This window comes from Vicugna pacos, chromosome 21, assembly GCF_048564905.1.
Source record: "Vicugna pacos chromosome 21, VicPac4, whole genome shotgun sequence".
Classification (NCBI taxonomy): domain Eukaryota; kingdom Metazoa; phylum Chordata; class Mammalia; order Artiodactyla; family Camelidae; genus Vicugna; species Vicugna pacos.
In genome coordinates, this window is record NC_133007.1 from 28,535,362 (window position 1) to 28,560,817 (window position 25,456).

A 25,456-nucleotide genomic window follows, 5' to 3' on the forward strand; every position below is an offset into this window, starting at 1 on the left:
CTGTTAAACAGATATTCCTTAATCAGATACCACTAAATTAATGGCTCCTTTCTCTACCCATTCCTAGTTTTCTTACCCCATTGTCTTTGCCAAAGTTCCATTTTTGGCCCTTCTTTCATCCTTCTGCTCATTCTGTCCCAAAGATGAACCACCTACATTCAGATTTATTCAAGTTGGATGTCCTAGTTATCTTTGATTCTACCCCTTCCATCTAGTTATCAAATCCTATAAAACTTCTACCTAGAAATTTCTTACATGAATTCTCTTTTCATTCCCCTTGCCCTCTACCTAAAGGTTATCATCACCATTCTAATAAACTATGTATCAACAGCATCACAATCAGCTTCCCAGTCTATCTCTTCAGCTTACATGTATTACCAGACTAATCTAGTTCTTTACTCAAAAAACCAAACCAAACAAAAAAAACTTGGTTCATTTTACCTACCAAATTAAGTAAAAGCCCTAGCTTTTAAGATGCTCCTCAATGGTTCTAATCTAACTTTGGAGTATTATCTCAATGCCTATGCTTCCGTGGTTCCTTGGGCTCCACACTGTTCTTTTTCCTTAATTTTATATTTATAATTAATCTGTCTAAAATGTCCTCTTCTATCTACCAAAATTCTACCCATCTTTCAGGAGCTATCTTAAATTTTCTCTTTCATGCAAATGTCCCTGATCATTCCAAATGGATGGAGTTTCTCTTCTGTACAAAGCATTTTCTGTACTGGATAAAATTCCTTGTATCTTCTTACCTACCAGAATATTGCACTGAATGATGTGCAAAATCACCTTGATTGCAAAACAGTGTTATTACTGACTTGTCTTACCCAGAAATAATTATTTGGTACCTATATTCCAATGATATTGCCATTGATCAAGATATTTCTGGAAATTCATTAAGGTAAGCCAGATACAGGGAGGAACAAAATCAGTCCAATTACTTCATATTCATATTTTTAAACAAAGGAAGATATTATCTACCTTGATCATCTCATTTTATTCTCCATCACAAACTCCAAATGACTTAAAATTCTTTCCAGGATTCTACAGAGGACAAATAATTGCCATTAAGATATTCTACATAATTTGAAACAGATTATGAAAGAAATGACTAAAGTTCACAAGGTATTTTAATGTGATAACAGCATCCCCAGATAGGAACTTTTCTGAGACTAACGTTCATTTGAAAGAACACATCTGCTCTACCACCTATTTCACAAATGAAGCAGCATGTGTAGGGACCAAGTCTGGGCTCTAGTCAAACAAACCTCGGTTCAAATTAAACTCCACCAGTCACTGGCCATAACCTTGGGGCAAATTACTTACTCACTCTAAGCCTCAGATTCCTCACCTCTAAAATCTATTTTCCTCCTAAGTTTGTTCTGATAAAGGAGGCAGTGCTCATTGAGCACAATGCTCAATACAGTATGGGATCTAGAAAATTTAAAAACAAACAAAAATACTCTGATGCACAGGGAGTCCAAAAAACTTTCTTAAGACAATAAGGATAAAGTCTCATTATGGGTACTTTATAATGAGTAATAATATAGTATAAATAGTCCTTTTAGGTCTTGTGCAAATAATACATTTTTGAAGTTGTGTTTAAGTTATTTATACACATATTTGTAATAAACCCTTGTACTTACTTCAGACAGTGAGTTTTCCCCCTGGATTTGCTTGAATCCAATAATATGAAAAACAAGTTCAATTCTCTACCTCCCAAGTCTCACATATACAGGCTTCTTTTCAGATTTCATCCTGCTCTAGGGATTAGTAACCTCACCTGTCTGGGTTTGCTTATCTCTAAAAAAGGAGGTTGTACCAGTTTTTCCTTAAGGTCTTTTGCAGTTCCTTGTCTCTTTCAACTTTTTTTAAATCTTAGTGCTAATACTGCCTTAAAATTGGAACTCTAACTAGGGCCTGAGACATGTAACTTTTAAAAAAGGGTTAATCTTATAATACAGAATGTTTTAACTTCTGGTCAAGTATCATTCTCCAACACGACTTCCTCGTAAGCTCCGATTAGCAGGCAAGGTCTCTAATGGCTCCTGTGTTCAATCCAGTCCTCAACAGGCAACATGAAATGGAAGAATATTATGCTAAGAATTTTGAACTTTAATGGATACTGAATTTGACTCAGATACTCCTAAAATCAAACCATAAACATTAAACAAAACTGCAACTTGTCAGATTCTTGTGGTTGGGGAGGATAAGACTACATGTTGTCTTTTAGAAAAGAAGAAATATGCTGAATTCCCAAACCCTATTCCATTTTACAAACCGACTCGTAACATTCTCCTTGGGCTCTCCCTCTGCGTCCATTTCTCCAACACACATTCTCATATATGCACCCATCTGAGGAACTGATTTCTGGTTAAGAATACTCAGCCAAGACCAGAAGTAATCTGTCTACTCTGTGACTATCTATTGAAGGTTAAGAGATGGACATTCATTTGTTCCCCCTTTCCTTTTCCACTCAACACCTCTTCCTGCCTCACTCTGCTCCAGGAAAACAGTATTTATCACTCTTGCTCTAAGGTGAGGTCAGAAATTTCCATTATCCAATCATCCACCCATGTCCATTCATTCATCCATTTATATAGACATAAATATCGACATTTTCTTTTTCCACAGCAATTGCTAGAAGTCTGGAGAAAAGATCCCCTGAAGACCCAAACTCCAATACCTATGAGTGTGTGAAAAATACCACACCAACTTTAAAAATAACTCTTTAATCATATTCACATAAGGGGAATAAAGGGCAGCACCAGGCTGACTAGGGAAGGGAGCAAGGTGTTCTCCCTCGGTCCCAGTGTCAGCTTGGCACAGTTCCGAGATCACACACACAATGGGACTGGGGTGGGAAGCAGAATAAGGAAAAGGACTGAAGAGACAAAGGCAAGAGGGGAGAGGCAAGGGCTTGCAGTAGTCTCAGTCGGTGGACTCCAACACAGATTCACTCAGCGCAAGGTCCCAGTAGTGCTCAGCCCCATGCTTTTTGAAATGCTCCCGAGCCATGTTCTCTGTAGGACACTGTTTGAACTTCATCTCCCCAAAGCTCCGGTCTTTGGCTGTACCCTGGGAAAGAGACAAAACGTGTAATAAAAACACTGCAATTTCTAATTTAAATCAGATAACAATGTTCCTTTATAAAACCTAGTAACATTTGTGTAGCAATGTGCCTAGCTGAATGTGATTTTATGGTAAAAACAATTCTAACGTCACCCCCTTGGATATTTGCTGAGTTCTCATGAATTTATGTGGGTTTCAGTTTTTTTGACTGAATGGAGAAGTTCTGTGCTCTGATGCCTGGGTGGAAGAGTAAGTCAGGAAGGATTATGGAGGGTGAGATGGGATGAACTTGTCTCCCACCAGGCCTCCAGGACTAGATTTGGACCTTTAAGAAGAAAGGAGTTTGAGGCTAAATGGACTCTTTTCACAAGACTTAGCAAGACCCCGAATACAAGCAGGAGACCTAGGGGCACAGCGACAAAGAACAATACACAGGCAACAGGGAGAGGGGAATGGGAGCCAAGGGGGCTACCTGCAGAGAACTACAATAGCAAAAGATACAGTACTAGGTAGAACCACATTCTCACCAAAGGCACCAGCAGCAGTGGCAGTCGTAAAGTGCTACCTCAAGAAGCTTTCAGGGATCAGATGCCAAAAAGGAGGCTAGTGCAGAACACGGCTTGTTTCTGAACCTGAGATATAATTACTGAGGACCCTCAGAGATAAATGGAAGAGAATTTTAAAGAGATGAAGGGGCTGGGATATTAAATATGCACGTGGGGACTTACGAGACAGAGAAATAGTTATTATGGTTATTTTACTACTTAGTGTAACACAAATTGGAGTAATCTGGGATAAGACAGAAGGATACATGAAAAACAGTACCAATTACCTACAAAGAGTGGTCTTAAAGAATCAGGGTGTCGGAAGGCACTATCTCAGTAAGTGCTCTTCTGTGTTGTCAGTATTCATTTTAATGTGTATTCAGTACTTTTGTCGTAACATACTACTTTTATAATAAAGAATTAGTTACTAACTATGAGCACATTTAAAAAACAGAAGATACACATGTACTCAACATGAGAGTAACATGAAAACATCAAATGAACATAAAGGTAGACTATTTATAATGTATAAAATGTATTGTGGAGTGGGAATAAAAGGATTATTGCAGTATATCAGAATAACAATAGAGTTACTGAAGAAAGAAACTTTTAACACTTTCTGGAGAAATAGGATAATGTTTTGTACTTCACAAAGGATAAAGGATCCTTATTTCACAACTTGGCCTGAATGAGAGTATTCATTCATTCATTCCCTCTTCAGAACAAATAGCGATTCATTAAGAAAATTTCAGGGATGAAAGAATTGTATAACCATAAAAAGTTCCATTTAAAGAGTGAATTTAGTCATATTCTACACAGCATTATTACATACTAATTAGGTTCTCAAAAAAATTGACAACAGAGAGGGAACATAATACCCACACCCCACAGACAAGGCAGCGGTATCTGATGCTGTGTCTTGCGCCCTCAGTTGCACAGCGAGTGAGACTTCCCGGACTCCCGATTTTATTCTTTTTTCTTTAAGTTCTTTTTATTTCTTTCAGTTTTAATTTGTTTTAAAATCATTTTTTATGGGGGCGAGGTAATTAGGTTTACTTATTTGTTTTTAAATGGAGGTACTGGGGATTGAACCAGGACCTTGTGCATGCTAGGCGTGCACTCTACCACTGAGCTATACATACCCTCTCCCCACAACTTTATATTCTTAAATCTAGTTCTTCATTCACTATATCCAGACAAAGAAAAATCCTACAATTCATTTCTCTGTTGCCAAGTCTCACATCCATGACTGTGAAACAAATAACTCAGTCAAGAATTTGAATTCTTGTCACCAGTCCTCCATTCTTTTCCCCAGATGGCATAAATATATACTTACCAATTTAACTAAAATATAATCAGGAAGGATATGCTGCCAAACATTTAATAAGGAATTGCAAAAAGAAACCTAGATTACTTAAGGGATTTGTCATTGTTAAGTTTTACCATTCCATCGCTCCATTTGAATAGTGTAAATAATCAGGAATTAGCAACAGTTCTGCTTCGGTATTTAACAAAGAATCACCTACCTCCCAGACTAGTACACATTTGTTGGTTTTCTTCACAGCTTCCTCATCAGATTCCTCATCATCTGGAAGAGACAATATAGCTAAATCTTGCTCTAGACTTAGACTAAACACCAAGATTTAGGTCTTAAACAAATAGTACTTAAGTCTACACATATTCTTTTAAATATTGTCACCCTTTCTCATATATTGAGATCAAATGTCTTCTTTACTCTTTACTTCCCCCAAATTAGACTGGAAGCTCCAAGTAGGCAGTGATAATAATTAAACAAACATTTATTGAGCACTATGTGTCAAGAGCTGTGCCAGGTACTGGGAATAAGGAGATAAATAAAGGACAAACAATCAACAACGAAAACTTGCCCTAAGCACTCGGAGAGCCAGGCTTCAGACGCCTAAAAAACTTATCAAAAAATTATATAATATAGACAATACACATATGAGTGCACAGCTTGTTAAATTTTCACAAACTAAACACACTCATATAGCCAGTATCTAGAGTCTGGGCTGACAGGGAAACCAGCTGGTAGAAAGGCCTTAAAGCACAGTCAAAAAAATACCTAACATCCATGGATAGTTATATAAGACACACTATATGAATGTCCAGCATGCTTATAGTCCAAATGGGTCTTTCTAAAATTTTTGAACATTATCTAGTTATCTGCAAGAGTGTCAAAGGGAAGGAATAGATGAATGGACAGAGAACCAGCCCACCTCCCCCTTAATTCCCTCTAACCCCCATTCACCATCTCCCTTTGTGTTAGATGTCTGTTCATCCCACTTTATCCGATGCAGCATAAGACGCTTAAATTTCTTCTGGGCCTTGGGGCCTGGAAACAGAGAAGGAGAATTTTGCCAGAGTTGTGGAAGATGATGGGGTAGAAAGAACCTCTGAGCTCACTCAATGCTCAGACATTAATGTGGTAGTTGAAGCAATCCCAGGAACCACATCTTAGGTCCTCTACTCCAATAAACTACTCCAGAAACAGAAGGCCCAGGATATTATACCCAGGTGTGGCTCTAAAATACTATCTCTTTCTTCTTTCTCCCCACCATGCTAATCACTTCACGGCCTAGGGTTGCCTGGGGACAGTCTCCCTCAGTTTTTTCAGACTCACCCCCTTCCACTACTACCACGTTGACATCCTTGTGCAGTACCACCACCCCTGTCAGGTACAGTTGCCCAGCATTGGCCTCAATCTTGAACTTCTTGGCTGGGTTGCTCAAATTTCGAACTCTGGAGAAGGGAAAGTTTAGTTATGGCTTTCATTTTAGCATCAGTAGCTGCCTCAATGGAATGGCAAATAAAGATGGATCCAAAATGGTTTTCTCTTTAAAAACAAAGGCCTTTGGAGTAAGCAAATATACTACTGCTTAAAAGGTAGACTTGATGAGTTTAGAAGTATTTCTACTGTCTTACATTTCTTCAAAGTCTAGCGCTGAACACCTTACAACAAACAGCAGATAATCAAAATTTACTCTTGAGAATGAAGGAGCAATATTTACCATCATCCAAAAATATTTATATGCTAGCTGTTCTTGACAGTATAAAGGTCAACAGATTCTTTGCCCTCTAGATGCTTATAATGTAAAGAAGTCATAATGCTCTGCATGAAAAATTTCTAGAAGGACACATGGAAAACTGTCAGTGGCAACTACCTATAGTGAGTGGTCCTAAGGGATCAAAGAACAGGAAAGGGATTTTTTTCAGTAAATGTCCTTCTGTATTGTCAGAATGTTTTTTATCTTAATAAGCACTCACTACTTTTATAATAGCATTTTTCTAATAAAGAACTACTTACTAACTATGAGCACATTTAAATAGAAGATATACATGTTCTCAGCATAAAAGAGTAAAATGAGAACATTAAACAAACACAAAAGGTAGAAAATATTTACAATGTATAAAGTCCATTTTGGAGTGGAAATAAAAGGATTACTGCACATTATATTAGGATAAGGATATAGGTAACTGAAGAAAAAAACTTCTAATGCTTCCTGGAAGAACAGTATTTCATGCTTCATAGAGGATAAATGACTCTTGGCTCACATCTCAGCCTGAACAAGTATATTCATTCATTCATGCTTCAGAACTAGTACTAGTTCACTGAGACCTCAGACAGAAGAATAAGTCTTTAACCCTCACCATTATGAAAGGTCTACTAGCTCTTGATTTACACTAGGGTCACTGAAAGAGAGTAGGGGCTGATGTCAGGTGTGCTTTAGTGATTCACAGGGCTTCTGCCTCAAGCACTTGGATAATGTTTCGGTATTTCTAAGGGAAATGCTGGCCCAGACTGGACACCTACCTATATACAGATATGTGTACCCCCTGTGAAATGTCTTCTTTAAGCTTTTTAATTTTCTTGACCTTTCTCTGTTCTGCTGTAAGTTTTCGGGCAGCGTTGGCCTCTTCATGCGCTCTGTCGTGACAGGAAGGACATCCACAAGTGAGAAAGGCATTGAAGATCAGAGGCAGGGCTGAGGGAAAGAGAGAGCAACGGAGGACTCTCCCCTCCCTCCAAATATGGATCCCCTAGAAGAGTATGGGAAAGGTACTTGCCCTGGGTTTCCACCCAATCCCATGGCACTTACTTCTGTCTTTTTGCCATTTGAGCTCTGACATGGGCTTCTACCTTCGTGGGGTCTTGAACAGCTTCTGTTCCTAATACTCGCATCAGATTTGAAATTCTCACTGCAGTGGAGAGAGGACAGAAATCAATCTCCTAAGTCAATTCTCCAGCTGGGATAACCTGTCAATCTCTTCTCTACCAATTCATTGTTCACTTATTTCAAATCTCTGCTTAAAACTCACTTTTTCCTAAAACTCCTAGCTTGGAAGACCATTCAATTAACTCAGTGTTTGCAGAAGCTCTCACAACTAATCTAAAATAGTTGGTATGCATTATTCACATTTCCTGAAAACTTATGAAAGATAGGACTTAATTTCTTTGGCATTTTTCACTCTGATCACAGTATTTAGTGAAAGATCCTATACATAACAGTGCTAACTCAAAATATTACTAAATGACAATGGAAACTCTAGGAATGAGGTTTTTAAATTGTACATAACTCTATGCAAATACTGCAACTATTACCTTCATAAATTTCAAGAACATTATTCTTCCAGAAAGACCAGAGTGTTGTATGGTCAATACTACTTAAAAAAAAAAAACAAACTTAAATGACCTTTACAATATGTTGACCTGTCTAATAAGGAAAGAAAGAAGAAAGTTTAGGAAAGAAAAGAACCAATAAATGACTCTGAGAAACAAAAAAGCACCCAAATGGAGCCAGATGCTAAAATTCCTCTAAAATTATAGAGATAAACTTGCCCCCTTTCTTCTCTGTCTCTAAGATATGCACCTTTCGGTTCTGGAGGAGGCATCAGGCCCAGCCTGACTTTCTCCTGTAGTTCCTTCTGTGCTTCTCTCCTTGTTTGCCTTCGAAGCTTCTTCTGTTCCTTCTTGGTAAGATATACCCCCAGAGTAACTGGTGTGTCATTGTCGACTGTCAGGCAGAGAAATGAATGTACCAAAGCAATAAGCTTATTAGTCAGACGTAGGTGATTATCAATCACATTAAAAGGAACTTGTTTCTTTTTAGTTATTTTTAGGTTGTGATAGTGGTATTATGGTTATGTCTTTTAAAGTATTCTTTCATGACCAGTGTTCTAACTTGTTTTTCTTCAAGCAGTTGAACTCTTTAATCATCTGAAATATGGCAAATGTAGAAAATAAAATTAGAGCTGCGTGCTGCTCTGTGTGAAGATCTGAGGCAGGTGGGGGTATCTAGAATCCCATTTGGATTAGACGTCTTGAACCTCAATGTGTCTATGAAACACAATTTGAAAACCACTGGCCAAGATGATGAAATTTATAATTTAAAAGTTACAGGGATGGGAAAAATCCCCCAGACTCCCAAAGCAGATTTACTCAACTTGTTAAAACAGACAAAACCCTCCACATTCTTCTAATGTTTCACAAGGATGACAACTAAGTAGATACTGATTAAGTATAATTCAATGATTATTACACTTTGTATTATCTCAAGATGTCAATCTATTTTTCTAAACTTACTTGACACTAGCAAGCAAATTTATTGAAATATTACCTCTTCTGTTCATCCCAAATTTGATGAAAGAGTTAAAATCTTTTATATCTTGAAGAAAGTATAACTCTTGGAGAAGGCATATCAGTTATTACATATGAAGAAATTCTGTATTCTAAGTGATCTACCCAAGGGATTCAGCTAGTTAAAAATACAGCCGCAACTAAAACCCATCTCTTCTGACTGAGCCAATAGACTTTTGCTACAAAAATGATAAAGAGAGAAAAAGGCACTAATTACCTCCCACTACCAAAAAACAAAACAAAACAAAAAAAGACAATTGTACACTGAAACTAATACAATATTGTCAGTCAATCATATTTCAATTAAAAAAGAGAAAAGGAAAGAAAGAAAACTTAAGAAATTCTCAAGTCAGTTCTTAAAAACGAGAGGGAGGGAAAGGCTGAAGATAAAGAAGCGTGAAGAAGGCCAGGAATTTAGTGGTGGTGTAAAGACTGGAGTTGGGAGTCAACACTGTGGCAAAAGCCCAAATTTGTAATACACATCAATGAGGTAATCTCTAGATTAGGCCTCAGTGCACTAGAGCTGCACTGTCCAATACTATAGCCATTAGCCACATGTATTATTTAAATTAAATTAAAATTGAATAAAGTTAAAAATTCAATCCCTCAGTTGTATTAGCGCAACTCAATTTTCAAGTTCTTAAAAGTCACATGTGGATAAGTGGCTACTGGATGGACAGCCCAGATAGAGAGTATGTCCATTATCACATAAACTTCTACTGGGTAATACCTCTCTAGAGCCTTGATTGAGTAAACTATACATTACCTGGAGGGTTGAGCTGGGCTGGATGTTCAACAAGATTTGTGATTCCAAAATAATCTTCTCTCTTGGGATTTTCCTCTGTACTAAAATTGTAGGAAGAAGGGAAAACAGGATATGTGGGTAGAGATGATTTCAAGAGAGAGAGACTCTCAGAAACACAATGAAAAAAATCCACTCTCCATAACACATTCTAGCATTTTTTTTAGTATATGCATATCTATAGTATGCAATTATATTACACATAATTTTCAAAATGAGAAGACTGAGTCCCACAAAGGTTGGGTGCACTCTCTACACCAGTTGTTCTCAACCTTTTTTCTATCCTAACACCCTTGACGGATACTACGTTCTCTCATTAGTAACAATAATCCCCTGGGACAGTGGCTGACAAAGGAAGGGTAAGGAAATTAGAATGGAGTAGATATGACTAAACCTCTCCAAATGTCTCTTATATGTTTTATTTATCATTCTCTGCCCCATCAACTAAGAACCCTTGCTCTATACTAGGATAGGATCTTTCAGAAATGTGAACATGTATTATAAATAGCAAAGGAATATAATTAAGGAAACAAATATGCTAAAGACTAATAACAATGTATAATAAAACAAGTAGAAAATGTATAGATGATTTGTATAGACTATTTGTGCCCGTTCCTCCTACAATAACCCCCAAAACTAAAAGTAACCTATACACCATATTCTTTACAAATACATGTGCTTGTATATGGCTACCTATTTCCCCTGGATTTTAAAATTTTACTTAATGCACAAGTACCATCTCTCTCATTAAAATTCTAGCCTTATTAAAAGGTATTAACTAACAAACTCACAGGTCAAAGCCATTGGGGATGATGTAAGAGTCCCACCACTCAATTTCAGGGATATCTCCTTCTTTCAACTCCTTCTTAGGAGCAATGAGAGCCAGCCTGGTTGAAGTATGAATGCCTGTTTTTCGAGCTGCCTGTGAGATCTCTGCCTGCAGCTTCTCCAGTTGAGCCTGAAAACAAGATAAGAAGAGAAAATGGAGTCACAGAAAACAGGGAAGTAGTAGAATCTCATATTATAAAACATTCCCTTGTTGAACTCTTGAATACCTAATGCAACAAATTCGTATTTTCTGAAAGCTTAGAAAAAAGAGCCATTCTGCTTTATTTTATCCTTTAGCTGATTTACATATATTTCACCCTCATCACTACCCCTTCACCTCACCTGCAGCAAACATGCAGAAATAGAATTTTATGACAACCTCATTCTGAGAGGATGAAAACAAGAAGGCAAAAGTCACCGAATATACAGTCAATTAAACTCTCCACATGTGTGGATTGTATGCAGTACGTTTCAACACCAGGCTAGCTTTCCTCAGTTGCCCAGAGGGTTCTGAATTGTTTCCCTCCACTGTCTGTTGTATGTGGAGAATTTTCAAAGTCAATTTTATTTTCAACCACGTAGAACATAAGTAAGTAAGCAGACAACTTAGCTAAAAATCAAGTATTCCAAGAATAAATACAGCATTTTAAAAATTATTCATTGTTTTCCTACTTGTTTATCTGACTGCCAAACACAGAGAATTTAGCTGATAGTATTTTAGAATTGTGTTCAATTTCCTTTGTCACCTTCTTCAAAATTCTAGATTATATTTGAAGTCACATACCTTTGTCCGTAATCGTTGGGCAATCTTCTCAAATTTGCCCTTGTCATGGAATTTAAAAGTGCGTCTCTGGCGCTGGGAAGGGGCAATTGAGACTCGTGGGTCAAAAAATGTGTTAGACTCCATGTCTTCTGATGGTTTTTCTTTTAGCTGTTGCTTGAATTGCTCCCTCTTCACAGCCCGAATGTTGGCTTTCAGAGTAGGCATACGGTGTGTCAGCTCAATCTCCTTGCCTGTTGCATCTACAGTTCGACCTTGTTCGTCAAGAATCAGTGGTGTAGGTTTAGTTTGATCTTTTAACTCCACCTTCCTGAAAAATAGTCCACAAAAGAATAAATCTCATATGGAACAATAAGGCAAACAAACAAAAAACAAACAGAAAAATAAAAACAAAACCCAACAAAGACAATTAGGATGCACAATTCTAGGGAACATAAATCCATCATGGAATAATATAATACTGACTGCAAATATCAAACTGGATATTTGAATATAGAGTTCAATCAGATGAAATGAACTTATAAATTACAACGACAAGAATTTGCAGTCCTATCTCTCTTTGCTCCTGAATTCCTGAGTCAGATAGGGGCTGTCAAACCAACTGTAGCTGCTAAAAATAAAGTCTATCTCTTTACCCAAGTTGTAGAGAACTCTCAGATCTAGTCTCACTCAATGTGGCTTAACAGGTATAGTTCTGAGTTAGGAACCAGGAGACCTGGTCCTATTCCTGGCTCCAGTATCATAGGAAAAGTCTTAACTTCAGTTCTACCAAATGTAAAAAGAAGATAATAAAACTACAACAAGGAAGCCAAGAGAGTAAGTTGAGTTGATATTTATTGAACATATGTAAGAAATAGGAAACTGTAAGAAATGATTTAGGTTCCTTGGAAGAAGAGAATCAGTAACTTTCAAAGGTATTTATTGCTTCTCAAACTTCAGAAACAACAAAAAGTTCCATGAAACAGGTACTCACGGGGGAGCAATGCCCATGGCATGGAGATTGGCCAGGCCCACCATGTTGGCATTGCCGATGAGCCCTGGCTTCAGTGCCAACTGGGCTTGGATGCGGGCTTGCAGTTCAGCAGCTTTCCTTGCCTTCTCAATGGCATCATTCATGAAAGTGGCGGCCTGAGAGGGCTGAATAGTGTTGCCAATTGGAAGTCGTTCTGGTTGGGAGGAAGAAGGAGTCTTTGGCTGTGAGACAGAGAAAAAGAAATCAGAATTGGAAAGATCAGACAGGCAGACAGATCTCTCTCTCCCTAACACACACACACATGCAGACATACAGTGGTAGACTATGGTAGACTGGGGGTGGAACATGCAGTCATCTTCTGGACTCTCATTTGAGTGGACGGCAAGAAATCCTGTGCTAAAAATTCTTCTTTCAGAGTAATCTGGGCACAATACCTGAGGCGTAGGGGGGCTAATGAAGCTGAGTTGTTTTTTCCTTTCCTCGATTTGCCGTGTTGCTGCCTCCATCATCTGTTTGATCTGCTCTCAGTGGGGGAAAAGTTGAAAGACTGTTAACATCTCTTTTTTATTTCTCCCATACAGGTTCCTAAACCCAAAGGGCTTTCAGGTCTAATGAACTAAAATTTTTTGAATGATCTCATCATATTCTGCCTGTACCACAGGCTAGAAAATTTAGCAAAGATAAACCTAGACAGCAGAGCACTGGAATTTTTCAACCTATCTTCCCAAGGAAGAATTAGCACATTAACTAGTAACACAGCTTAATGATTAAGACTAGGGTCAGAGAAACCTGATATTGAATCTTCACTCTGCATTTAATGCCTGTGTGACCTTGGACGTGGTATTTAATCTTGAAACCTCCAAATGACTAGAAGAGGTAAAAACAGTACCTACCTTACATGGCTATTGTGAACATTTAAATAATGCATGTAAAGCTAACAGAACCCATGCACATTATTATACTTAAAAAAAAAATCACAGTATTGATCTCTGACTTCCTAGTGTGGGTAACCAGAGCTGACAATGCAAAGACTTGCTTCCTAGTCTCTGTAAACCCCTTCCTCTGCCCTATAAAAGGTCAGAATAAGCTTTGAGGACATGATCAAATAATTCTTCTCAAATTTTCCAATAGAGTCCTGCTGTCAAGGTGCTTCAAGATATTTTTTTTAATTTATTTTTAACATTTTTTGAGTAGGTGATATATTTACATAGTTCAAAATGCAAAAAAGTACAAAAGGGCATATTGTAAATTCTTCCACCCCCATCCTCTAGTGCCATTTTAAAAACAAAGAATTCCTGTTAAAAAAATAGAAAGTCAACTCTAAATTATTCAAGTCGATTATATTTTTCCTGTATTATAGTATTTGGAAACTATCCTCTGCCATCATGCTGAGTTGTAATTATTCCAATAATTTTCTCAATGACACAATGAGGTAGATATTTGGGCAAATGATGTATGTAACACACCGTCCTTGCTACGTAACAGGTGCTCAGTAAATCTATTTCAATAGCCTTCAACTAGAATACTCCTGGTTAAACCAAGAAATGATGAAACATAAAGCAGGAAATAAAAGTTCCTCAATACAAAACATTAGTTTAAATCAAGGCCTACAGTAAATCTGGACCTATCCATCTCTTGCTTCTTCAACTCACAAAACCATTGCTTCCAGCTCCTAATTACCAACCTGGAGCTTAGTCAGCATGCCAGGACTCTCTGAGGGAGGCCCAGGGATCACTTCTGGCTCCTCTTCCACTTCCTCAAAACGAGGTATCCGTCGCTTCTTTACTCCTGATGATTCCTTGGAGATCTCAGAGTCATCACCAAACACTTCCTAAGGGAACCCAAGATGAAAGAAGAGTTGTATCCCTGCCAATGGGAGAAGGGAAGAATAATCCTACATCCTAATAGCATTTTGTGGTTTTGCCCAAAGTCTTCTAGACCCTCCACCAAAAGGACCATCTCACCCAACTTCATTATTCTCTTACTCCAGTCAAACAAATTTCATTCCCACGTTCTTATAAATGTTCCCATCTCAAGGTCTTTGCAAATCTTACTGCCCACATTTGTAATGATCTCCTTCAAATTTTCCACACCCCCCAGTCCAAATCCTGCCTAAAACTCACCTCCTCCAGGAAGTTTTCCTCATTAATAATTTCAGCCCACTCTGATCAAACTGTTGTTTCACATCCTTTCAGCACTTAAGAGCTTGATTCACACTAGGTAAAGTTACACTGCTGATAGTCTGCTTGCCAAGTGTTAAGTCTTTCAATGTTAGTACATACTTTCTCCCAGTTAGAGTCTAAGCTCTTCCAGGACAGGGGTTTTCACTCTTCTTCAGTATTCCCCAATAACACTTTGTTTTCATCAAACAATGGGAACTCAAATATGTTGACTAATTTGCAAGGTGAATTTAACAGGACCAAGAGTGGCCAACTGGAAGGGACAATGGGAAAAAGCAAATGTACACACCGGTGGTAGACTTTGGGTGACATCCCCTCTTCACTAGGAGGGCTCGTGTTTTGCAAGGACATATCCTCGGCCAGGGGCGAGCGCTTCCTGGAACTCCTACAGTTCAAGAAAAAGGACTCTCCCATAATATATTGTGTGTGGGGGGACCTGAATGGACCAAAATGGGACCCGAATCCCAAGGCTATCTAGATATTTCCTTCAAGAAACCATTTTTATTAATCCCACCCAATGTAGTCACTTTACTCACAGCAGGCCCTCAGCACTTACATGGTAGCATGCCCTGTCATAGCATAATCTTCACTCTAAAGATCTTTGCATACTATGGATCAAGCATTCCCCCTGAACGTAACAAAATTCAATGTAAGTCGGAAATTCTACAGTGAAGCCTAAATTTTACATGAAATGGCTACTCAGATTTTATAATTTGTAACTGTATTTTGTTGTGCCCTCCTATCCCCCAAATCTTAAACTGCAAGTTCTTTTAAGGCAAGTACTATCTTTCGTTCCTCTGATAACCCTACAACACCCTAAATACAAAGGGCACAGGAATCTCTGTTTCTCTTGGTTCCATAGCCTGGCCAGGGACTCAGCAAACATTGCTTACTCACTTCCGTGCCTCAGGAAAAGCAATAGGATAGTCAAGGGAATTGAAAGCACTTTGGAAGGTTTGATGGGAGTCACAGAAAAGATTTTTTTTAAGAGAGGATCAGAGGAAAGAGACAGATCAGCTCCTTGATGCTGCTAATATTGAAAGAGGCCGTGACCAATCAGCAACTACAGGCTAAAAAGTGAAGTAGGTTAGGGAGTAATGACGGTCCCTTTAAGTATTCCACTTGCAGGGGTCAGATGATCAGCAATATGCTATGCAGCAAACAGTAGGCTCTCAAGACATACAGTAAGTAACAATAGTTGTTAGGTGTCCCATCTATAAATATGCCTATTGCAGAGAAATATCTGTAAAGGAGCAACAATGAGATCTCCAGCTCAGGCAGCAGTGAAGTCACATTCTGAAGCAATCTATTAGGCCTCAAGTAAATCAAAGCATAAAACCTTAGAGCAATCAATCTATTAAAAAAACAAACAGGGAAATAGGGAAACATGAGAACCAAAACGCCTAACTATATGAAAAAGGAAAAGCTACCAACTGTTTCCTTGGAATGTTTCAACCCATGAACTTAGGTAGTTCCTTACCATAAGATGATGACAGTACAAGCTCACCCCCTCTACTTCAATGTCTAAGTACCTCTCTTAGATATTAGGTAGTCTAATAGTAGATATTAAAGTGTGAGCCAGGTAAGCTGAGCAACTTTGTTACCATTCAAAACACTCCGAGCTTATCAGATAGTTAACTGTAACCTACCTTTAGCTCTCGTTTTCTGCTCCTGTCACTGCTAGACTTGGAATGCCTAGAGCTTCGGCCTTCTTCCACAGCCTCAAACAATTTGTCCACAAATCGGAGAGTAGAATCATCAAGAAAAGGTTTCAGATGGTCTGACAGGAAAAAAAGAGGTGGTAGAGTTCAAAAGATAAGAGTACTTAGTCCAATATGAGGCATACAACAGCTACCAACACTGGAATTTTATCCCCAGGAGGGAGGGAAACACTTCAAGTTCTTTGTAGGATTCTCATAAATTCTCTTACACTGAATGACCTTGTCCTATGAAGTAAAAACACAGTTATAATTTTCTGGAGTAGGAAGTAGCATAGCCAGAGAAGTTTGCTTAGGTTGAGCATCAAAGTTTAGGATCAAAAATCACCCCAACTTTCCCTAAACAGCAAGTTGTAGGAGACTTTCATGAACAAAATCTACCTCGCTCAACTTTTCTCATGTATTTTATAATGACTTCTATATGTTTAGATGTCTGAACCTGAATATACCCATTTCCCAAGCAAATATTAATTTAGGTAACTCAGTCTAAGTGTAGTGGTAAAAGGAAGTCAGTCTGAGATTCAAAATATGTCACAAATAACATAAAAAATAAGAGAAAAAGCACAACTAGTTATTTAGGCTATTTCTGTTATAATGCAAAAGAAAATAAAATGTGGCCTGACCTTTTTTAGACACTTCCAACAAAGAGAATTTTGACGACACTCAAAGCAGTGTGTGGGGGCATCCAATATGTTAGGCCAAAAGATTCAGAAAGGTACATACCAGCTGCCTTCTTCTTGTCCATGCCCTTCCCTACACAGTTCAGTGCTGCTGTGACCACTGTGGGCTCTGAGAAACCCAGCACCCTCTTCACTGTCTTCTCTATCCATGGTTTCAGCTCATCCAGCTCCCTCTTAGACAGTGCCATTCCCCAGGAACAGGAGGATAGCTCAAATAGAATTCAATACTGCACCTGAAAAGAAACCAGTAAAGAGTTAAGTCATAGGATAGGAAAAGACTAAAACGATTCCAGGCAATGGTTAGTATATCTGGAATGTTTTCCTCATCCCTATTCTCAATCCTTAGGCAATTTCTTCCACTTCATTTCAAGCCAGATACTTTCCCTACAACCCGTATTTCAAAGCAGAAAAAATTTCATTTGATTTTAACCCTAACTCAGGTAAGTATCAGTGGATCAATGAGATCTGTGGAATCAACAAACCTTGGGAATAACCTAGTCTGAGAAATGAGTTCTAGCTTCTTTTTCAATTCTGTCATATTCAGCAAGTACTGGAAAACATATAACATGAAAAAAAGACTAAAAAACCCCACTGAGAGGCCAGCTTTTCTATTCTTCCTATTTCTAGGCAGGCATTCCTTAACCCAGGCTTCTTTTAAGGAGTGCAAATAAGGGAGGGCTTATCCAGGTCAGTCATCCTATATGAAAGCTCATAATCCTTAAGACTGTTCTGTCACATTTCTCTGTAGTCATATTCATCCCGCTGGGAATTCTATATCCAGATACTTTTCTCTCACGATCTATGGTCTCTGTCATTAAATAATCCCTCAGTTCAGAAAAGATTACCCTTATTTTGGATGCATTCTCTTTCTCTCTTTTCACTTTACACTACTTTTTGGCTTCATAGAGAAAACACCATTATAAAAGACTCTCTACAACAATCTTTAATTTGTTACTTAGTGCAAGTTAGTACAATTTTTAAACTCTATTTATGTTTACATTTCAATATCCTACCTAAATCTCAAAACTGTTTATGAGCACAGAAACTATTTTATTTCCCTGATTTTCTCCATAGCGCCTAAAAGTCAGTAAGTTAGACTGACTCCAAGCTAATCTCCTTCCAGTGGTGCCACACATCAGGGTCTGACCTGGGAGTCAATCTTTCAAGATGTTTTAAGACATCTTTTCTCCTAAAAGGTACAGTCTGATTAACTTTTACATTCTTGGCAGGTTTATCCTCTGTAAGACCTGTTGCTAAACGGTGTATTTAATTTTGGTATAACCATATGAAGGTAGTAGATTAAAGTCATTAAACTAAGAGTGAAAGATTTTGTGCCTCGGTGACATGTTATATGAGTAATTCTACAGTGGCTCTATCTACCCACCAGGAGATAGCAGTATAGCCTTTCAATCTTGACATGTTAACTGTGCATTGCTCAAAAGAAGCATATTGACACTACAGAGAGTGAAGAAAGGGCTGACACTGAATAGTTCAGACACTGAGCACTACTATTTACCAGCCTTCTGGCAAGTAATTCCTGTGAGCCTCAGTGCAGTCATCTTACAAAATGAGGACACTGTCATACCTATATGACAGTTAAATCACTCAGTAAATATTTACTGCATAACTACTAACTGTCAAGCAGCGTACTGGGTGCTGAGGATACATACAACACTGAACAAAATAGACAAAAATCCTCCCCATGTATTGAGCCCTAACCCCAGTCTTTATATATTCCACTATCACTGAATCATAAGCTAGAAAGTGTAAGCAATTTGAAAATCCAAAGCAATAAATTGGGTACCACTCTTACCAGATGATATGTGTGCCCGAGCACTACACTAACAAACGTATTCAACTTCAATCCATTCCTCCATTAGATAACGTGCAAACTAAACAGTCAGTGGGCAAAAATAAAAGTTCCAAACAGTAACTAGCTTTGTCACTTATCAAAGGTCCAGCAGTAACTGCGTGGGTGGGGTGGGGGGTGGTTATGGTGTTGAAGGAGAGGAAAGCAGAATGATCTCTGAATGAGCAGGTAGCATAATCTAATCTTCTGAAGGATTTCCTTACTCCGTGCTCTTCTTTGCTACAAGCCAAATTTCCTCCCTGAAACCCCCGTTCTTCTCTTTTTGCTCTCTCCGTCTTTCTGACTGGTCCCTTACCCCACCTTGTTCTACCCGAACTCCTCATCTCAGAGCCAGTCTCCTCACCCCATCCCTTTCCCGCCCCCGCCCTTTTCCTCTCAACAATCTCATTCCAACCCGTTCTCCCGCAGAACTCTGTTCTTTTCTCAGCTGCCGTTCCGCTGAGCCTTCCCGCCTCGGTCCTCCCCTTGGACTGAGCCCTAGCCCCAGTTGGTAGGACCCAAAGACACCTTCTCTGGGCCCGGGGCCACCACTCACCTCTCAAACTTCAGCCCCAGAGACGGAGCCCGAACGTTACACCGGAACCGGAAACCCTCCGACTGCCCTATGGCCTGCCGTAGCTGCCGCCACGGCCGCCGCCACGCCGCGGTCCCTCAGCATGTGACGAGGGAGGGAGGGGCCGCCGATTCGCGCAGCCGTGGTAGCCACTGTGCAGGCGGCGGAGCGCATGCGTGTCGGAACCCTAAAGGTTTCCCCAGGCGAGGTGCTCACGTCCGTCGGTTTCCCCAGCTAAATCTGTTAACTAGGTTGTTGCAACGTGAATGTTACCTGAAGCAGAAACTAGTGTGGAGAATAAGTGCGCTATAATTATACTAGATCTAAAAAGCGGGGCTTCTGCGTTTGGAGTGAACGCAGACTTTCTGGCAGAATTCAAGGGAGTCGTGATCACTATCATTAGCCACCCCAACTTAACCTTTGTCCCCCCCCACCCCCCCTCGCTTTTTTGTCTCTTTCATTCATTCACGGAACAAAGAATTATTGACTGCCTATTACTTTGTGCCCGGCATCCCCTGAGACTCAATATTGTTTTATGATTAAGCAAGAGCACGAATTTTAAAGCCAGACTGCCTAGATTTTTATTCAAGCTTTCCCACTCATTAGCTCTGACATTAGGCAAGTTAATTAAGCCTTCTGTTTCCTCACCTGTAAAACAAATCCACCTCACAGGGTTGCTGTGAAGACCACAAGATGCCTGAGGGTAATACACTTAAAACAGTGCCTCTCACAGAGTTCAATAAAGCTACTTGATATATAGTAATATATCCAGTTGCCTACATAAATGTATACTAAACATTCTAAATGTACATGATGAAAGCTGATTCTAACCACCAAATATCCCCCAAAAATAATCTCCCCCAAATCTTCCACATCTCAGTGGCAACACTAGTCTTACATTTGATGACAAATTGAAATTATAATAATCACAGTTCAGGCATACAAAAAAGGAGTCAGGAAGCCACTGATGATCTGATCTCAGGCACATCTCTGCCCCACTGAGAACTTGAACTTTCTTTGAACTGTACCAGACCCAGGGACACCATCAGTGGCATTCAGAACAACACCTGCTAGCTGCAGCCTTACGGTCTCAAAGTTTCCCCTTGTAACTATATAACCATTTCAGACCTCAACCAATCCTACTTAACAAGCATCCTTACCTCTTGCCAGTTCCAATTATAATTCTTGATAAACAACTCATGTAACTGTAACTTATTGCCTTTATAAGCCTTCCTCACTTTGTAGTCTGGTGCAACACAATGAAAGTGCTTCCTGAACCTGTGTTCTCCCTCAGTAAGACCCTGAATAAAACTAAACTTACAACTCTCACGTTGTGTGTTTTTCTTTTAGTCAACGCAGTTATGCAGGCCAATAATCTCAGTGTCAACATGGACTCGTTTCTCTCCAGTCCATCAGCAAGTTACATAGGCCCTACTTTAAAAATATATACAGAACCCATCTGTTTCTCTCCACCCTCCACTATCACCTTTATACTTGGGTTATTATAGTAGTCTTCTTACTGCTTTCTCTTCCTTCCACCTTGTCCCTATTTAGTCTCATCACAGTAGCCAGTGATCCCATTGACACAACAGAAATGTCACCACTTCCCTGCTCAAAACTATCCCCTGGTTTTCCTATAGAGCAAAGTGCCCTACAACATCTGTGCCCCACTCTATTACCTCTGTGATCTCATCTACCAATCTTTCCTTCACTCATTCAGCTCCACATCTCCAGAACCCTGACCCCTTGTTGTTCCTCGAACGTAATTTCACCTCAAGGCCTTTGCACTTGCTGCTTTCTGCCTGGCTGGCTCTTCATCCAGATATTTGCCTGGTTTGCTCTCTCACTTTCAGATTTTTATTCAAAATTAACCTCAGTGAATCTTCCCCAACCACCCTATTTAATTCTGAATCTTGGTTGGCACAGTTGATTACCCTAACTTTTTTTTTTTCTCCTTTTCCTTAGTACTTATCACCACTTAATGGTACTAGTACTAGATAACCTATTTACACTTATTGCTTATCATCTGACTCCCTCTGCTAGGATGTTAACTCCATAAAGGAGGAATCATTGTTCACTGGTAGATCTTAAATGCCTACAATAGCACCTGGCACAATTAAATATTTGTTGAACTACAGAATAGACCTTTTTCAGCAGTGGATCTTGCAGACCTCAGAACCTGCTGAATTCTGGTTTCCTAAAGAATGGAAATGTCTTAAGGGCAGGAATTGTGTCATATTGTCTGTATCTCCAGGAACTATGATAATGCCATTGTTCCAGGCATGTTAAGGGCTCATTGCTTTCCTCATTCTATTAATAAGCCTGTATTTTTTATTTTCTTCAAAATAAGTCTCTAAACCTACTGACCCTTTAAACCACTGTTTCTGAAAAGCATGTGTGTTGGTGAAGCATAACTTGGAAAAGCATGTCCAGTATTATGACACAATTTCATACATGGAAAATTAAACAAAAATACTGTTATTTCTAGATTACAAACTACAGAAATTAAAAGTCCAAGATGTCTTCTTAGATAGTAGCTTCACAAGGAAATGTAGTTATTCCCTAGGAAGGCTATTAGAATTTCCCAGGTAGCACAAGATTTTTATATTTAAAAACTGGTTTTAAAAGTTTTAGAAATATATTCCAAAACCCATCTTCCCTGATGATGCAGCATGAAGTAATGAATAAATCCTGGCTTTGAGTAACAAATTGAGGGAGGCTGCAGCTCAACTTACTCATGCCTGTTTCCTCAGTCTATCAACAGAACCTAAAACCAATGTTCTACATAATATTCACTCCGAAGTCTGTTGAATGAGCAAACGAGTTCCAACTCTGCAGAGCTGTCAATTTAGTTCCAGTGCTTTTAACTGCTTGTACTCAGTTCCCCAGAGGGAAATGTTCTTTCAGGAACTGATTTTATTTCCAATATTTGGAATCTGATGGGTTTAAATCCTTAGTCTCCCAGTTACTAGCTATGATTCCTTTGGGTAATTAATTTTTCTGAGATTGTTTTCTCAAATATAAAATGAGATTAAGAATCTCTACTTTAAAAGAGTATTCTAAGGATTAAATGTAACATATAAAACATATTTAGTGTAACATTGGCATAAGGATGGACATATAGATCAACAGAATAGAACAGAGCCCAGGAATAAATCTTACATATACGATCAGTTGAATCTTTACAAGGGTGTCAAGACTGTCAATGGAGAAGACAGTCTGCTCAAGAAATGGTGCAGGGAAAACTGGACATCCACATGCAAGAGAATAAAGATGGATCCCTTCCTCACATCATATACAAAAATTAACTCTAAGTGGATCAAAGACCTAAACCTAAGAGCAAAAACTATAAAAAAGTCTTAGAAGGAAATGAGAAAGTCTCCGTGACACTGAATTTGGCAATGATTTCTTGGATATAACACCAAAAACACAGCAACAAAAAAGAAAAAATAGATAAACTGGAATTCAAAATTTAGAAGTTCTATGCCTTTTCAGTTAAAATATAGGCAAACTTATTTTGTACTTAGTGCACTTCTGGTAACTTTAAAATACAATGTCAGAATTACTCAACAAAGTCACAATTTTAAAGAGGTGCCTTTTTCCAGAGAACACTGTAAGATCCTTAAATTATGATTGGAACAGGCCTGTCAGAAGCAACCTAGTGGAAGTCCAAGAGATGCCACGGGTGCCTAAGGCCAAGGTAGGAGGTATTGTATCTATTACCCTTTTAACTGTGTAAATACTAAATCACCCCTCTCCTGAACCCAATGTAGGAATAAAAATATTGGGGCAATCCCCACTCATTAAAGGACCATGTAGTATCCTCTAGTTTCCCAGAGCAAGGTCTTTCTCCCTTCCATGACAGCACAAGCTGATGGGGACTTCAGCCAGCCTGTTAACCCCTTCTCACACGGGCCTTCAAAACTGGCTACCTGCTACAACCGAACATTGTTCACTGCTCCCGGGAACACGAACAATGGTGAAGACTGGAGATTAGGACAAGCAGGGGATAATTTCAGAGACAAATTCCAGACCTTAGCCACCCCTTGGTATTTTGGAGGGAGGTCAGAAGGAACTTTAGCCTCAGAGAAAAGCTGCCAAGTAACAGGCCCAGTTCTGCTACCACAAACATATCCTATCATTTTGGCAGGAGCCGGGTCTTTATTTTTTAGCAACAGCAATTGCCAGGAGGTAATACCACACCATGGCTCAAAATCATTCAAAACTGATATATTAAAGATCAAATTCAGAGACTGAAAGGTAATTCAGAATTTTCAATGTCTAACTTGTTAAAATGAGATTGTACAAAAGTAACAAAGTTGAAGACAATCTGTATATTGAATTTCTCCAACCACAATGTAAGTTTCTAGAGGGCAAGGACCAGATCTTCTGTTTCTAAGCTATTTCTATGTAGTGCTCAATAATATGCTTTATTCACCATGGGCCTTACTCCTGATGAGCAAAAGAAAGATCAAGCCCTCAGAAACAAGGAACAGTGGTTCCATCAAATTATGGTTCTTGTGAAAGGGGAAAAAAGATACTGAAAAGACAGAATTAAGGCCAGAAGAAATCTGAAGCCATGCTACTATTCCACAAGGGGGCAATATTTGACCACTAGTCATCTGGACATGCAGCAGGCAGGGCAGTCTGCAGCTGCTTACTTTTTTGACACCGTGCTGAGGGCTGCAGTCAGGGTGAGGAGGGTGGGCCAGCCACCCCTGCCTCCTTCAGCACTCTTCTACAGGGGTTGGCATCAACTCTTCTACTACCAGGCAGGGCTGTCAGGGGACAAAGGCCAGGGAAACACAGCAGGAGAGCGAGCAGAGCAGCTGGTCTTCCCACAGCCCCAGCTGTCAAGGGTAACATAACCAGGAGTGCCTCTGGAGGAGAGGAAGGGGTGGTAGGAGGGGACCACTACTTGGAATCTCTTTTGAGTTCTCTAGTGAAGTGAGTCGAAAATTTTTGTAGGCACCAGAATCATTTGCAGGGATTGTTTAAATAGATTACTGGGTTCCAACCTCAATTTCCAGTTCAGAATGTCTAAAAATTGGGACCCCTAAATTTGCATTTCAAGCGATTTCTCAGGTGATGCTGATGCTGATGCTGCTGATCGGAAGATGACATTTTGAGAACCATGCTGTAGGTATCTCTGGCTCTGTGCCCTTCCTTAACACTCCCATTTCCTCTTTTCTACCATTCATCTGATGCTTTCTTTTCCACCATTAACCTCCATTAACCTCCTTTAGGAACACCAAATGAAAGACAAAACAGGAGTAAATATCAGGATTCCTTTGGGCAAGGATTCTAGCTCTCTACTCTGGCTGATGGGTGTTTCAGAAGCAGAATTTACTCCAAATACATACATGTTTCCTCTCCTGCCTTTTACCTAATAGTTGGGAGGCAGTTCAGAAAAGAGGAACAGATGCCTTTCCAAAAATAAAACCTTGCTTTGGGTTTCAAAAAAATTGGTTAGAAAACAGTAGATATACTCCACCACGCTTTAGAAAATTTTTCCACCTCTTAGACTTATAAAAAAATTATAGTAAAATTTACCATTTTTATCATTTAAGTGTACAGCTCAGTGGCATTAAGAACATTCACACTGTTGTGCAACTATCACCACCACTTATTTCCAGAACTTTTTTATCTTCCCAAACTGAAACGGTGGTCAATAAATAATTTCCCATTTCCCCACTCCCAACACTAGCTCTTGGCAATCGCCATTCTACGCTTAGACTACTTTTTGACTCGGTTTCTTTGACTTCATGAAAGAGAGAGTCCACTGCTGACTAGTGGGA

At 39.1% G+C, this 25,456-nt stretch overlaps 1 protein-coding gene across 2 annotated transcripts; it reads right to left on the minus strand.

Moving 5' to 3' along the window:
* Window positions 1–2,716: 2,716 nt before the first annotated feature.
* Window positions 2,717–19,766, minus strand: PRPF3 (pre-mRNA processing factor 3). Of its 2 annotated transcripts, none has more exons than XR_012062876.1 (16): window positions 19,641–19,765; window positions 17,279–17,468; window positions 16,487–16,617; window positions 14,342–14,488; window positions 13,092–13,175; window positions 12,658–12,878; window positions 11,688–11,994; window positions 10,867–11,033; window positions 10,040–10,119; window positions 8,507–8,650; window positions 7,736–7,835; window positions 7,450–7,563; window positions 6,259–6,377; window positions 5,877–5,970; window positions 5,144–5,205; window positions 2,717–3,078 (listed from the first exon to the last, which is right to left on the minus strand). XR_012062876.1 is itself a non-coding variant. In XM_072946649.1 (16 exons), exons 2-16 carry the CDS (start codon window positions 17,421–17,423, stop codon window positions 2,932–2,934), a joined length of 2,052 nt encoding a protein of 683 aa, XP_072802750.1. In that variant the 5' UTR covers window positions 17,424–17,468; window positions 19,641–19,766; the 3' UTR covers window positions 2,717–2,931. The 2 variants fall into 2 exon arrangements, 1 of the variants encoding a protein (XP_072802750.1); XM_072946649.1 differs by having other exon boundaries at window positions 5,887–5,970; window positions 19,641–19,766.
* Between the last annotated feature and the right edge of the window lie 5,690 nt (window positions 19,767–25,456).